The sequence below is a fragment of the Elephantulus edwardii genome, unplaced genomic scaffold, assembly GCF_000299155.1.
Source record: "Elephantulus edwardii isolate Elephantulus edwardi_28Jun2011 unplaced genomic scaffold, EleEdw1.0 scaffold00186, whole genome shotgun sequence".
NCBI lineage: Eukaryota > Metazoa > Chordata > Mammalia > Macroscelidea > Macroscelididae > Elephantulus > Elephantulus edwardii.
Genome location: NW_006399936.1, coordinates 1,449,254 through 1,466,236, shown reverse-complemented (window position 1 = coordinate 1,466,236; position 16,983 = coordinate 1,449,254). Strand labels below are relative to the sequence as shown.

The window sequence follows — 16,983 nt, the reverse complement described above, 5'->3', positions numbered from 1 at the left end:
CAGCTCTTCCCGCACTTAGGGCACTGGCGTGAAAGCCCGCGGAGAGTAAGGTGGGTGCCGCGGCCATGGGTTGGGGCAGGTGTGGAGGTCCTCCCTGGCCCATGTTCTGGTGGCTACTGAGCTGGGAAACTTCCTGCCCTGGAGCACAGGTAAGTGGTTGGGCTGGGGGCAGCCAAGGGAGGTCCAAAGGCCTCACATGACCATGGAACTGGCTCACCTTCCCTTCCCCTGGGGGCTTGTCCTGGGTCCCCTCAGGGCCTTGTTTCCTCCAGCGGAAGCTCTGGTATCTGGCACTGGCATGGAGGGACTGGGCCGGGAGTTTGTCCGGAGGCCTCTCCGGGGAAGCAGCCTCCTGATGGGCTCTGTCTTTAGGCCTTTTTCATGGAGGGCTCTCCTTGTTATTCTCACACTGGGATCCTGCAGGGAAGAAAGAAAGAGTCAGAATAGTGTCTCCTCATCTACTCACCCCACCCAAGGACAGGAAGGCCTGGCCTTAGTACTCTTGTTCTTAAGAGCCAGCGAGTCAACTAGGACTCATAGCGACCCTATGAACAATGGCTCTGAACCTTGCCCTATCCTGAGCCAACCTCACTGCCTCTGACACATCTGACAGGCACTGTGTCAATCATCCCACCAAGGGTCTTACTCTTCCACACTGACACACCACCCTTCCATGCATGATGTCCTTCTCTAAGGACTGGTCTCTCCTGGCGACATGCTCAAACTCTTAGGTGGGTCATTTGCAGGTAAGGCAGATACTGAAGCTCTTTTATTGGAAACTCAGACCTCAGTGTTTTAAATTAGCCAGAGTTGGCTTGGAATTTGAGCCCCAAGGCTTACCCGCCATGTGAGTTTATGCTAGATACACACTTTTTTGAACGCTCTGTTTGTTAAAGTATAAAATGAGCATAAGGGTTAACTACTCCAGAGGACTGTGTCCCTTTCGCCTATGACCCTCAGAAAGGTGGGAAGATGATAAATTGGAAAGATCACTAAAAACTGTTGACTTTAAAGCACATATTCACTACCACTACCAAATTGTTGTGTGCTGTCAAGTTGGAACTGACTTCTGGCTGACCCCCAGTGGGTTTTCAGATGCAGTAAAACACACAGGAGAAGATTAGCAATCTTTGTCCTGCAGAGCAGTTGGTGGATTCAAACCGTGTGCCTTTGGGTTAGAAATGCAACTCCTTGCCATTAGGCCACCAGAGCTCCCTTCACTACTAAGTAAGAGCTAATGTTTCACATAGATACACATCAACTGGTGCCTTCTACTACTCATCATTAAAAATAACCACGAGTCTTGGGCGTTTTATGTATGAGAACAATCTGGAACAAGAGGTGCATGGCAAAGTGGACTGACTGGTGGAGGGGGAAGAGAAGAGGTAAGGGAAGAGAGGAAAATGTGCAACAATGAATGAATAAAAAGGGGAAAAAACACAATTTGCTCTGTAAACTTTCCTCCAACATGGTTATTAATTGTTGAGTGGAAAACTAATTTGCTCTGTAATCCTTCACTCATTTCCCACTAAAAAGCTAAAAAAAAAACCCAACAACAAAAAAACACAAAACTAGAACCCTTGGAGGGTAAAAAAGAGTCCTTGAAGGGTAGCTGATGCCATTAGGTAGTGCAAACAAAATGAAGAGTGAATCTATAGCATCTTGTTGATCCTAAAATGTAAGGCTGATTTCAATGTCAAGGATAGTATTGCAAAGACAAAGTCGCTGATTGAATAATTTACTATTGTCCAAACTATAACAATGCGAGCACCATAAATTAGATAATCATCACCATTATCCCAAGGTAAAATGACCAAGAAAGGCCATGAGTTGGTAAGTGACTCAAGAAAACAATGTTACCAGCAATTCCAAACTCAAAGACTTGAAATCAGAGACTCCAAGAGTGTGATATTCACTGCAGTGCTATTCACAATAGCCAGAAGGTAGAAGCAACACAATGCGGACCGTGCTTCAGCAGAGCACAGCTTAACCCTCAGCGGGAATGGACTTCCTGACACACGTTACAGTGTGGAGGGCGCTAGAAGACTTGCTGAGGCAAATGAGTTAATCGCAAACACTAAATACTGTGTGACCTCACTTCTACAAGACAAAAAAGACCAAACATGAAGGGAACAAAGGTTATTAGTCATTACCAGGGGAGGGAAGATGTGATGCTGGGGGAGTTACTGCTTATGGAACACTGAGCTTGGTTTCCAGAGATGCAAGAATCACAGTGGTTACTGGGAATATACCCTGAAGAGACCATATCTGACATCCAAGCAGATATATGCACACCCATGTTCATTGCAGCTTTGTTCACAATAGCAAGGAGTTGGAAACAACCTAAGTGCCCATCAACAAACGAATGGCTAGAGAAGCTGTGGTATATTCGCACAATGGAATACTATGCTGCATTGAAAAACAAGGAACTCATGCAATATTATTCAAAATGGTTGACTCTGGAGAACATTATGCTGAGTGAAATATCCCAGTCACAAAAGGACAAATATTACATGATGCCACTGTTGTAGAATGGGACTGTCCTTGGGGTTAGGGAGACACTGAGTAAGATGGGTTCAATAATGTATACTGCACTGAAGCAGAGGAGGGAGAGAACCGTCTAAAAGAGAGATGTAACTGGGTATTTCTGTCATCACAGGAGACTAGAGCGAGGGCTGCATGGTGGAGGGGACCTGGGGGAGGGTTTGTAAAACAATGAAAGAATCTTTTTTTTTATTTTTCCATAAAAAAAAAAAAAAAAAAAAAAAGAATCACAGTGGTTAAGAGCAGGGTGGCTCACTCATCCCCTGTAAGTGCAATGTGAAGCTGTAAACCTGTAAAAGGTGGTGGTTTTTATTAATTACTTTTCATTTGAGTGAATATTTACAAATGATACTGGTTTTTCATTTAATCATTCAGAGGTATTTTGTTTTATAAGAGTAATTATCAGAGTGTGTGTGTGTGTGTGTGTGTGTGTGTGTGTGTGTATGTTGTGTACTGTCTAGTCGGAACTGACCCATAGCTGACCCTCCTGTGGGTTTTCAGAAGCAGTTAATCAAATGGGAAGAGATTGCCTGTCTTTCTACCACAGAGCAGCTGGTGGATTCAAACCACATGCCTTCAGGATTGCAGCACAGCTTCCTGCTACTAGGCCACCAGTGCTCAATTACCACTGCTCGGGTAATTAATTAACTACAGTGTCTGAGCAACAAAACATTGTATTCCATGGAGTTTTGACCAGGAAAAGAGGCAGGGAAGGCTGTGAGTAGCCTTATCCAGTATTACTGAATAATGGGACAGGCAGGATTTACTATCATCAGCAGACCAAGTTAAAAGGCCATAATGCTAAATGTGAGTGTTCATCTCTAGGAAAGACATCAAAAGGAATACATGTATAAAGAACTCTTACGGTGGACCTCATTTAAATCCAGTTTCTAACAAAGTGGAAAACAAAGTGTAATATTAATATTAAAGAATTATCATTATAAAATAATTTCTTTTTCATAATGGTACTGTTGTCTAAAGTTCTTAGAGAAAATAATCTGGGGATAATTATAGATGCAATTGTATGATGCCTGAGATTTGCTTCAAAATAAAAAAGGAGAGCAGTCAGTGGGTGGTGGGGTAGAGAAGAAACAAAACTGGACATGAGCTGACAGTTGTCAAAGCTGAGGGGTACACCATGACCATTCCGTACACTATTCTTACTTCTGTGTATTTAAAAATACTCCCCCTAAGAAAACATTTTTAAAGTATTCAAAAGAAAGAAAGGAATACAGAGACTCTGAAAGCCCCACAGAAATGACCCTGAAAAGGTACTGGGTCTGCAGATAAAAAAGTCTATCTGTGGATACCAAAGGCTTAGCGAGGGTAAATGGGGAGTTTCTGCTCACAGGACACCAAGTTCCTGTTGGAGGGGGTAGCTAAGTTTTGGAAACAGGTAAGTGGTAATACTTACAGGACATGGCCGATGTAATGAACGTACATGTGAAAATGGCAAAATCTTGTTATATATATACTTTACTACAATAAAACCAAAGGTGTAGGTGGTCAGTGGCTTGGGTTTAAAGCCTCAGAACTGTGCAACCTGACGCGAGGTTGCAGCCCACACACCCTGTGACGACCTCAGCTGATTCTGAGAAAGTCTCCTGTTTCTTTTGAGTCTAGTAGGATTAGAAGAACTCGAGGAAGTTATAAAAATAAGAACTGGTAGAATTACTGAAACTTTAGAAAGATGCAAATATTGGAAGGAAGCTGTTAAAATTAAGGTAAAAGAAGTTTTAAAAAGTTATTGGCACTTTCATAACTACTTTTGATAACAAAGTTTTAATAACTTTGTGATCATCACACTCGTGCATGCTTAAAGCGTATGAAACAATCACAAAAAACAGCTGGGGGGAGGGTTGGAAGGGGAGAAAAGTACAACAATGAATGAATGGAAATCCAAAGTCTCTGTAAATTTTTACTGACATTAATAATAAATTTAAATTAAAAAAACAGCCAGACTCAATTTGTACTTGTAATTGAAATTATTGAAAACAAACAAGTTGATCAAAGAATAAATATCCAAGGATAAACTTTAAATTTTTGTCATTGTTAAAGTCTTTATATAGAGAGCATTAAACAAAGCACAGGAGGTAGTGGCTGGAAGGCTCTCACCTACCAAGTCATCTTTGGTGAGTCTCGGGGAATACTTTACATGCAGAGGTGCAGGTAAAATGCTTGGGACAGGGCCTGGCACACACAGTTCCAATGAGTTCACTTATAGGCAGAGGGAAGGATGGCAGAGCATACAGGTGACATGTCAGCTACCATACTGACCACCACCAACAGACCAGGCATCCAAGAACCAATGGTAAGAACAACACTCTTTATTGCTACAGAGTCAGAACTGTCTCACAGCTGACCTTCCAGAAACTATAAGTCACATGGGAGGAGATAGCTCATCTGTCTCCCGTGGAAGAGCTGGTGGATTCAAACTGGCCACCTTTGGATTGGCAGTAAAACTCACTACCACCTACTAGGCTATCAGAGACAAGGCCCTATCACTTCTCCTCTTTCTGTGCTTTGCTTTACTAGTCTCCCTGGATACTGGCTTTTTGAGTCACTAACAACTATCTGCTATACTTTCAGGCCATTCTCAACGCCTTCTTCCCGGTCACACTGTGCCTCCTTCCTGTCACAGGAATCAGTGGTCTCACAAAGAGAAGGCCTGGTTCCCCTTTAAGAGGCATAGAACAAAAGTCTCAATTCAGAGTGTAACCGAATATAACTCTGCTCCTTGCATAAAAGCAACGCAGAACAGTGGTTGGGAGCATGAGGTTTAGCTCATCTGGGAGAGTTCTGAATCCTAAGGTAGCTTCTTGCTATCAGAGACCTTTGGGTGAGCCACAAAATCTCTGGGCCTCTCTTTTCCTGTCTTTTCTTGTTGACAACATATCAATTCCAACACATGGAAACCCCAAGTATGAACTCTGGAAAAAAGGTCTTCATAGACAACAGCTAAAATGGACCATAGAAAATAAACAGAGTGGGCAAATGGTTGGACCAAACACAGCAGGTTTTTCTGAGGCCACAGAATCTACCAAGATCAGGGCTGCTACTCATAGTTCTGCAAGTAGTACGTTACACAATTTCTGGTTGTTGTTGTGTGCCGTCGAGTTGGAATTAACTCACAGCTGATCCTCCAGTGAGTTTTCAGTTGGAGAGTACTGAACATATCATGGACCTCTAAGAAAACAAGTCCATCCTAGAAAGGGTGAAATCAGGATGTTCCCTTTTTTTTTTTAGGTTAAGTTTGTTTATAATTTCATTTTATATTTACAGCAATACACCTTTTTGGTTCAATAGTCACACATAATATAGTAAACGCAAAAGAAGAAGCAGTTCCTTTTACCCATCTATAGGATGCTCCTTTGAAGGTAAGGATTTTTAAAGATTTTTTTTTTAATTATTATTTTGTGTATGTGTACCGTCAAATCGGATCTGACAGGTACAGGAGGAGATTGTCCCTCCTTTCCCGGCAGAGCATCTGGTGGATTTGAACCGTCTGCCTCTGCGATTGCAATGCAGCTTCTTGCCACTAGGCCACCAGAACTCCCTTGAAGGTAAGGATTTTGAAACTCAGTCTCACATACTTTGGTTATGTAGCCAGGAAGGGCCAGTCTTTGGAGAAGGACATCATGCTCGGAAGGGTGGAGGGACAGTGGAGAAGAGGAAGACCCCATGTGAAATGGATTGGCACAATAACTGGGGTAATGAGGGTAGGTGTGTCAGAGACGGTGAGACTGGCTCAGGATAAAGCAGGGTTCAGAGCTGCTGTGTACAGGGTCACTATGCGTCACAAGCAACTCGACAGCACGTAACAACAAAAACAAAGCGGAAGGAAGGAGACCTTCCATCCTTGTCCCCACACAGCAGCTGCTGGATTTGAACCATGGGCCTTTTGTGTCATTTTTCCAGTCCTCATAGATTTGTATAGTCATTACAACAAATATCCAACAGATGGCAGTAAAGTATTTTGAAGAACTCCTTGCCTAGTGAGAATCAACTCACAGCTGACCCTCCCTGGTGTTTCATAGGCTTTAATTTGTGTGTGAGATTGTCTTTCTCTGGCAGAACCACTAGTGGATTCCAAGCACCAGAGACATGAGTCTTTGAGTCAGCAATGCAGCTCCCCACAGTCTATACCACCAGTGAAAGAAGGGGCCTCTTTTTCTAATCACAAATCAAAGTCCAAAATCAATGTCAATTGTGACACACAAGCCCTCCATTGATTTCCATGGCTATAAATCTTTAAATAAGGAGGCTGCCCATCTTTTGAGCTGCTTTGATCACAAGCGGGTAAATGATTAATTCTTTGATTCAGTAATGTGTAGCACTCAGAAGATGAATATATCAATTGTTGTTGTTGCTGTTAGGTGCCACTGAGTTGAGTACAACTCATAGCAACCCCATGAACAAAAGATCTAAACCCAGTCCTGTTCTGTGCCATCCTCACACTTCCTGACACACACTAGCCCAGTGCAGTAGTCACTGTGTCAATCCTGCTGGTTGAGGGTCTTCCTCTCCTTTGCCAATTCTTCACCTTTCTCAGCATCATGTCCCTTTCTAAGGAATAGCACCTCCTAGCAATATGTCCAAAGGATATGAGGCAAAGCCTCATCATTCTTGCCTTCAAAGAACACTTCAGCTGCACCCTCTCCAAGAAATATCTGTTCATTCTCTTGGCCATCCATAGGACGTTCAATGTTCTCCAACACCACAGCTCAAAGGCATCAATTATTTTTCTGCCATCCTTATTCATTGTCCAGTTCTCAGATGCATAGCTAGTAACTGGAAAGATTATGGCCTGAATCAGACGCACCTTAGTGCTCACACTTCCCTCCAAGCATATATACCTGCTTGGAAAAGCGTGTTTACTCTCCTCTCCTCTGAAGGATGCTGAATCTGTAAACTGACAAGAGAAAAGTCTGCTTCCCAGCTCTTGCCGGGTTGTAGGTGAGGCTTTCTTAGTTCCTTGGCAGGGCGGTCATGGTTTCCAGGTTTAACACTGTCTCTCTTAAGAGGGAAACTTGTTATTTTTCACCACTTGCCTTGAGAGCACTAACAATGATTCTTAACACTGAAGATGAATAAAAACCATGAGCGGATGAAAATTAACAGTCTGCCAAAAAAGGATTTAGACACAGAGGAGAAAAGACCACCCCAAGGACCCCAGATCCCCGGAGAGCAAAGAAAGAAATGGCTCCAGCTGAAGGGAAATGGACTGAGCAGGACTGTTTAGGGTACGGGATACACAAAGAGGCGGGTCACTCTACTGAGCTAAAGTTAATGAAGTTCAACTCATGAAAGAAGAAAAAAAAATAATCATACAGTAACCCAGAGAAAATTCACTATAAAGAATTATCTGCAACAATGAAAGAATTTTTTTTCAAAGACAAAAGCAAACTAGAGGGGTGGGTAAGGAGGAAAATGTGCAAAACATGAATGAATAGAAATCAAAGTTCTCTATAAACATTCATTAAAATCTCAATTAAATTAATTTTTTTTAAATAAAAACCAAAAAACACAAGAAGCTGCACTGCAATCCCAGAGGCACGCAATTCAATTCAAATCCACCAGATGCAGTGCTGAAAAAGGAGGGGCAATCTCCTCCTGTACTAGTCAGATCCGATTTAATGGTACACAAACAAAAAATAATAAATTTAAGAGAAAAAAAATTAACAATGACACTGGAGTAAGAGAATTCTGAGGAATACAGGAGTAGCAGGCATGAGAAGAGGTCTCTATCCCAGTGCCCAAGACCCAAGAGTGAGCCTCCCTGTTCCTTCCCCCATCCAAGTATTACAAACTTGACCCAATTAGAAATGGCATGGTCATGCCTCACCGGATGGTGAGAAGTCACTGAGGTGCCTCTCTGTTGGGACCTGCTATAAATCAGTCATCTAGAGGGTCAGAGAAAGCGTCATCAGGGGCTCCTAAATCTGGGACCTGTAAACCAAACAGAAGCCAAATAAAACCCTCCAAAACACCGCAGAAATCCAGGGTCGAGGAACGCTTCTCTAATGCACGAGTCAAACGTGAGACAAAGTGCATGCTAAGAAAATCTTGCTGCTGCAGAAGTTGAGAACTGGGGTGTGGAGAGGGAGTGGAGTGAGAATGTGTTTTCAGGAGCCTGAGGCTAGAAAGAGTCATGGGGGGACCAGGGCTGGTGGGCAAGTTTGCAGAGGGAATTGGGATTTCAGAATTCTTATTGGTAGGACAGTAAGGTATTTACTGTCTGCATAGAGTGTGTGGCAAGAACTTGACACTGCAGGCCTGCAGGGGGTACATAACAACACTGGCTGTCCCAATATGCACATGCATGAATGACAAAACCACAGAGAAGAAACAAAAACAAGTCCAGCCCCACCAGCCAAACTGCAGCAGCACCAGACCCTTCTTCCGCCATACCCCTAACACCGTCTACTGACAACACTTGGCATCATGCTCACTGACATTCAGCTCATTGCTGTGGCGTAGGTACTAAAGGCTGACTTTGTAGCTTAGAGTCAATGAATCTGTAACTGAAGCAGCCCAACCCTTTGGACATTCAGCTTCTGTATGCACCCTTCTATATACATTTGAACTCTAGGAAAAGAACAAAGAAACTTTGATTCAAAGTATATGTTACATTCATCAATAGAGAAGCCTATTATTTCAGGATCTTTTCTCCCCAGTGACACAGTAACTCTCTTCCATTCCACCTTTTTCCAAGACATACCTGTTTGTTCTTTTGGCAATCCATGGGGATAGTCAGTCCTCTCCCCCAACATCACCAATCAAAGGCATCGATTCTTCTGTGATCCTAATTGTTGTTCAGCTCTCAGATGTGATAGAAAAGACCATGGCCTGCATCAGGCACACCTTAGTCTTTAAATTTGCATCACTGCTCCTTAATATTTTGGAGAGGTCCTTGACAGCAGACTTTCCTAATGTATACATCTTTTGATTTCTTGACTGCTGGTACCAAAGATGTTGACTGTGCATACACGTTAAATGAAGTAGTTGACAATTTCAATCTTTTCTCCATCTGTCATGATGTTGCCTATTGGCTCAATTCGCTTTCCCAAGAGAAGCAATATTACCAAGTAGTTTGTTACCTTGGTTGGAAGGTGCCTCCCCATCAGTCAGAGGGCCAACATGGAGACTCTGCTACTGTGTCAGTTACCAAATTACTGCCTGTGGGATCCAAACCCTCCCCTTAATACTACTTCACCTTAGATAAAAGGGCTGGAAGCTTAAAGTTCTTCTTGCAGTAAGCTGAAGGTTTGTCAGTAGAGGGCACTAGTGGGTCACTGCAAGAGGAAAAGGGACACGTGGGGGGTGGTTTCTGCCAGGTTTGAATTGATTCTTGCTCCACAGGTTTTTACCAAGGCTGCATATCTAGAGGGATCATCCAGTAATACCCAGTCCCAGATGCACACTCAGGCAAATCACCTGATGAGTGAGCCCACAGACTCCAGCGAGGAGGGCAGCTCGCATGTGGGTGCCGGACCCCGGGAGGCAGACAACATCCGCGAGTAGACTCAGGCAGAGAGAAAGGTTTCCCCAGCTGCTTTCTTCACCACTGTCTTCCTGATGGTTACACTTTGCCTAGCACTTAACTTCTACAGCGATATGACTTCTTACAACGCTTTATTCCTCTATTTAACAAAACCTTCCCCAGCACTGGCCTCCTGCAGGTCCGTTCTTACAGCTCCTGGTTCCGGCTGCGCCTAGTGACCAGCTCTCCCGGAGCTTCGGATCAGTGTTTCAGCAGGTCAGCTGGTGAAGCACCTGTGACCCATCTCCGATCCAGTGAGTCACGGCCATGCCCTCTCTCCTGTGAGGTCTGCGTCACCACCCAGCTGGTGGAGGGCTCTTGGGAGCTCAATTTCAGCTCCTGGGATTGGGTATTCTTTAGAATTCTCTGTCATTTTCATTAGCTCTTTCCATTATCCCAACCCCTTATTAACAGTTCTTTATATTACTAAACGTGTCCATTGTGTGGTTTCTTCTGACTTGACTTTGCATAATACAGTTACCGGTACTTGGAGCGGTCCCAGGAGAAAAACACTCACGATAGACGGGTGAACTGACGTGGTCCCTCCCTTGGGTCTGAGCACATTGCTGAACTCTCTGCTAATGGGAAATGGGATGCTGCTTGGGAGAAAGATGGTCAATCTCCTTTCATTTACAGGCTTGGCAATCCACAGGCTGTGAGTAATTTCTAACTCAAGAGCAACGAGAGGGAAGGAGTAATCCAGGGCACCCAATGACATCACAGCTAAGCAAAGCTGTGCTGGGTACATCACCTTCGGCTGATCGTGGTGGAGGTGTGTGTCTTACAGTGGGAACCACCTCGTAGCTGACTCATCTCCGGGTTTTCAGAGGCTGTAAATCACAAGCGAGGAGACCACCAAGCTTTTATCCCTGGGAGCAGTTGGTGGATTTTACACACTTTGCAACTGTCTTTTAAATCTACATCTGAAGAGTTAAACATGGAACAACTACATATATTTATCTATTTCCTTTACTGATGTTCCTTATTTTATTTGTGTGAATTTGAGTTACTGTCTACTTTCATTTTAGCCTGAAGAATTCCTTTTACATTTCCAATAGGGCACATTTGTTGTTGTCCTTACCACTGGGCCAATGGACACATCATGACTGATGGAGAAAGGACTGAAACTGTCAATTTCATCTTACTTGAATCTGGAATCAACACCTTTGGTATCAGCACTCAGGAGATAAGGAAACAGACATTGCTTTGGGCAAGACCATTGTCAGGGACCTCTCCAAAATGAGCAATGATGTCATTTTGGAGATTAAGGTGTGTCTGATTCAGACATTGTCTGTTCAATCACTTGCTAAGCATCGGAGAGGTGGACAATGAATAGGAAGACAGAAGAATTAATGCCTTTGGGTGGTTGTGTTGGAGAAGAGTACTGAGTATCTAAGGACTGCCAAACGTACAAACAGGTATATCTTGGGGAAAGTGCAGCCAGAGTTCTCCTTAGAGGCAAAGATGGCAAAGCTTTGTCTCGCATACTTTGGGCATGTTGTTAAGATATGCTAATCCTTGGAAAAGGATGTCATGCTTGGGAAGGTGAATGGTCAGCAAAAGAGAGGAAAACCCCCAGCAAGATGGATAGACATGGTAACTGCAGTAATGGGCTCAAGTCTTTCTTTCCAATCTTCAGACTGAATCATTTTAACTGACATGTCTTCATCTTGCCAATTTTTTCTCTTATCAGTTCAAATTGGCTATTGAGCTCCTCTAGCAAATTTTGCACACATTTCAACAAACACAGTCCTAGACATGCTCACCAAGCTATGCCGGGAAATTTGGAAGACAGCTACTCAGCCAACCAATTAGAAAAGATCCATATTTGTTCTCATTCCCCGAAACTGTGATCTAACAGACTGTAGAAATTACTGAACAATATCATTAATATCATATGCATGTAAAATCTTGCTGAAAATTACTGTTAAATGGTTAGAACAGAAAACAGTCAGAAATCCAGGTTGGATTTGGAAGAAGGTACGGAATGAGAGATATCATTGCTGCTGTCAGATGGATTCTGGCTGAAAGCAGAAAATACCAGAAGAATGTTTATTTCTCTTTTAGTGACTATGCAAAGACATTTGACTGTGTGGACCATAATAAATTATGGCTGATGCTGAGAATGGGAATCCCAGAACATTTAATTGTGCTCTTGTGAAACCTATATCTAGACATAGTTGTAGAAACAAAACAAGGGAACGCTGCATGGTTTAAAATCAAGAGAGGTGTGCATCAGGTGTTCTTTTTTTTAACCAATCATTCTGTATGTAGGAAAAAATCATTTGTGAAACAGGACTCTATGGAAAAAAATGTGACATCAAGAATAGAGGAAGACTCATCAACAACCTGTATTATGCAGATAACACAACCTATAAATTGAAAGTGAGGACTTGAAATGCTTGCTACAGAGAATCAAAGACTACAGCCTTCAATATTGGTTACATCTCAACATCAAGAAAACAAGAATCCTGATCACCAACTCAAAAGCAACATCATGATAGATGGAAAAGAGGTAAAAATTGTCCATCATGTCATGTTGCTTGGATCCACAATCAACACCCTTGACACCAGCAGGCAGGAAATCAATGTATTATACTGAGGAAAGTCTCTGCTAGGAACCGCTTCAAAGGGCTGGAAAACAATGAAGCCAATTTGAAGACAAAGATGCACCTGACCAAAGCCTTAATCTTTTCAGGTACTTTTTATACAGCTGAAGTTGGACAAGGAATAGGATGACAGAAAAATTGATGCCTTTGAGTTTGTGGGGTTGGAGAAGAATGCTGACTATCTCATGGACTACCAAGAAAACAAATATATCCTGGAAAAGGTTCAGCTAAGGTGCTCTTTGGAGGCAAGGATAAACAAGACTTGATCTTTGGAGATGTTGTTAGGAAGGGCCAGTCCTGGAGAAGGACATCATAGTCAAAAGGTGGAGGGTCGGCAAAGGAAAGGAAGGCCCTCAAGAAGATGGATCTACATAGTGACTGTAATAGTGGGCTGGAATACATCACAGATGGTGAGGACGGCACAGGATAGGGCAGGGTTCAGATCCATTGTTCACAGGGTCACTGGGAGTCATAGTTGGCTCAACGGCACTTAATAATAAATGAGTTTGCCAAGTTGCACTGTTAACCCAAAAGCATGAGGTTCAAATCAACAGGTCAGTTCTATTACACAGGTCAGTTCAAAGTGGGTCTTTGAAGAGGAACAGGTGGAAAAGATTAAGGTCCCTATGAACACAGCCATTATTCATTCTTTATTACATGATGATACTACTTCCTTGGAATGCTACCATTCATTACTGTTTGGAACAACACTAGTTGCCAGATAATGAAAGAAATAATACAATCCATCAGACATACCGGAAGAAAGAAACCATGTTAATTAGAAGGACAGATCCAAGAGACATAATATGCAAAGAACAGGATTCCCAAAATTGAAAGAAAGGGAATAGATAGAGAGGGAAATTGGAGTCTGCATAGGATAAGAACTGACTGAGAATACTAAAGATAAGATTTGTTGTGTTGTGTGCTGTTTAGGGCAAAAACTATTTCCCTTCTCTAAACCTCAGTCTTATCTGTAAAATCAAACTGACTCATGGCTACCCCTCCTTCTAGAGGCTGTAAACTGCATGGGAGGAGATTGTCCATGTTTCTCCGTTGGAGCAGCTTGTGGATCAGAAACACCTGCCCTTGGGTTGGCAGGGCAGCCAGCTCCTTACCTACTAGGCCACCAGAGCTCCTTGATGAAATTTCTGAACAAAAAAATATAGAAAAAAAAAAATTTACAAGCAGCCAGAGTTGAAACCAACCCACAGCTGACTCTCCAGCAGGTTTTCAGAGGCAGTTAACTGCATGGGAGGAGATTGCCCATCCTTCTCCAGCAGAGCAGCTGGTGGCCTCGAACACGAAGCTGATGGCCTCCGGGATTGTAGCACAGCTTCTTGCAACTAGGCCACCAGAGCTCCCTGTATGTCAGAGTAAAATGGTGCTTCATAATAGGATTTTCAAAGGCTGAGTTTATTAGAATTAGATTGCTGGGCCTGTCCTCCAAGGTACCTAACATGGACTTAAACTTCCAACCTTTCAGTTAGGAGGTGAGTTTGTTAACCATTTGCACCACTTAGGGAGTTAGAAAGGAACAATAATCAGGCTAGTTGAAGATCACTCATCTGTAGTACTGTAACACAGGAGACAAAATGAAATGTCTAAGAAAAAATGGGTTCTAAAACAGACCACTAACAGCCAAGAAATAAAATCCAAGATGCAAAACTAGCAGTCATTTACTAATTAGAGTAAATGAAAGGCACCTGTTGACATTCAAGATTCAGTGTACATTCACTTACATGCCCTGAGGTAAGTGCTCAGGAAAGCTGTCCTAAACAGTCTTGGAAGCTCAAGATAAGAGAGAACAGGTGAGCAATGAATCTTGCAATGTGTTTAGTGCAGTATGTAAATGGTAGACTATGGAATGGGAATTGTGCTGTTAAAGAAGGATTCTTTGGTAGAAGTGATTAACTTTAATGAAGAACTTAATAAGGTTGTTTTGTTGGTTTTTCTTTATCATCGAGTTGGAAAGGACTCTCCAGAGGTCTTTCAGAAGCAGTAATCACACAGGCCCATCTTTCTCCTGTGGAACAGCTGGTGGAATCAAACCATTTGCTTTTGGGTTGGCAGTGCAACTCCTTAAAACGAAGCTAGCAGAGCTCATTAGTTCTGACTCGATGGTACATAACAACAGAAGAAGAAATTATAAACTATTTATTAAAATACCAGGAATAAGGGAAATGCATCTACTGGTATCGTCTTTGGGGTTGGGGAGGAGAGGAAGACATGGTGGAGTGAGCAAATGAACATTCTGGTGAATGAGATTGTTCCCATAATCCATGTTAATATAACAATTTAAGAATATGATTTTTAAGGAAAAGAAGATAAATACTGACAAAGGAAAGATGATGAGTAGAAATCACCAAACCAAAAAAAGTTGGGTTGTTTGTTGTTGTTTTTTTTAAAAAAAGAGGCAAACAGAAAAAAGCTAGTATAAAAAATGTTAAATAGAATGTATATGAAAAAAAAAATAGAATGTATATGATTGTATGAATCATAATGTAAAAGGTTGTAAAAAACAATACATGTTTAAAAAATATTAAAAAAAAGAATAAACTTTAAAAAAACACAACAATACATATGAAGAAAAACATACTGTAAAGGAATGATATGAAAATAAAAAAGGCAAACATGAAAACATTAACAAAAAATAAGAATATAAAATGAAGTGGGAGAGAAAAGTGTATTGATTACCACAATAAATACAAATAGGATGAAAGAATTTATGAGATGGAGGAGTTATATGCAGTTCACGAGAAATAAAACAAAGTGACAAAAAGATCTAAAATAGATGGGAAAAAAGTACCAGACAAATATAAACAAAAAGTGTAATGGCAGAGTGAAGAAGAAACAGCTAAGATTCTCAGTGTTTAATTCTTAGCTTAGGTGGTGATTATACAGGTATTTTGATTTACGTTTATGCATAAAGATAATTCCATATCCTTACATAAATATGCTGAGCAGATAATGACTCTCCAAAAATAATCCATATCCTAATTTCAATCTGTATGCAAAACAGATCATCCAGGACGCTGGGCTGTATGAGGAGGAACGTGGCATGATTGGTGGAAGATTCATCGTTATGCAGATGACACAACCCTGCTTGCTGAAACTGAGGACCTGAAGTGCTTGCTACAGAAGGTCAAGGACTGCAGCCTTCAATATGGATTGAAACTCAACATCAAGAAAACAAAGATTCTCACCACTGGGCCAAATGGCAGCATCATTATGGATGGTGAAGAGATTGAGATTGTTAACAGTTTTCTTTTGTCTGGTTCCACAATCAACACTCTTGGCACCAGCAGCCAAGAAATCAAGAGGCAAATTGCATTGGGCAAGTCAGCTGTCAGGGACCTTTCCAGAGTAATGAAGAGCAACGATGTCAGGCTGGAGACTAAGGTGCACCTGATCCAGGCCATAGTCTTCATAGTTGCATGCTATGTGTCAGAGAGCTGGATAGTGACTAGGGATGATAGAAAGAGAACTGATGCCTTTGAGCTGTGGTGCTGGAGAAGAGTGTTGACTATACCATTGACTGCTAGAAGAACAAACAGGTTTGTCCCAGAGAGGGTGAAACCAGGCTGCTTCTTGGAAGCAAGGATTCTGAAGCTTTGACTGACATACTTTGGGCATGCTGCAAGGAGGGACCAGTCCTTGGAGAGTTTGGGAGAGTGGAGGGACAACATAGGAGAGGAAGAGCCTCGATGAGATGGACCGATTAAGTGATTGGGGCAATGGGAGTGGGTGTGTCAGAGACAGTGAGATTGCACAGGATAGAGCAGGTTCAGGGCTCTTGTACATAGGGTCGCTATGAGTCACAAGCAACTCAACGGCACATAACAATAATCTGTGGAACCTAAGAGGAAGTTACTTTTAGTTGGTTCAACAGATTTTGCAGGTGTAAGAAAATTAACCACCTTGAAGAGGGAAATGATCCCTGGATTATCTCAGTGATCCCAGTGTAATACCAAAACGTGCTGCTATCAAGCTAGAACTGACTCCTAGCGGACCTTCCACTGGGTGGTTTCCAAGGCTGGAAATCACTAGAGAGGAAACTGTCCATCTTTCTTCTCTGGAGCTGCTGATAAGATTCATACTGTCAGAGAGATGCTCTTTGGGTTAGCAGTGCAATGGAAATTATCTGGTAGCCTAAGGACTAGGCCACCACAGTTGACCACGTAATCACACATGTCCTTAACACTGGAGAATCTTTCCCAGCTGGGAAGGGAGGGGGATGTGACTATAAAGGAATGGTCAGAGAAATGCAGCATTGCTGGCTTTGACGAT

General features: G+C 42.3%; 1 protein-coding gene across 1 annotated transcript in view; it reads right to left on the bottom strand.

The window, feature by feature from the left end:
• Positions 1 to 213: 213 nt before the first annotated feature.
• The window catches only part of BCL7C (B-cell CLL/lymphoma 7C), a 30,869-nt gene continuing 14,099 nt past the window's right edge, over positions 214 to 16,983 (bottom strand). Inside the window, exon 6 of the mRNA XM_006896512.1 lies at positions 214 to 417. Coding sequence (XP_006896574.1) covers positions 214 to 417 — 204 coding nt within the window. The remainder of the gene's footprint in view (positions 418 to 16,983) is intronic.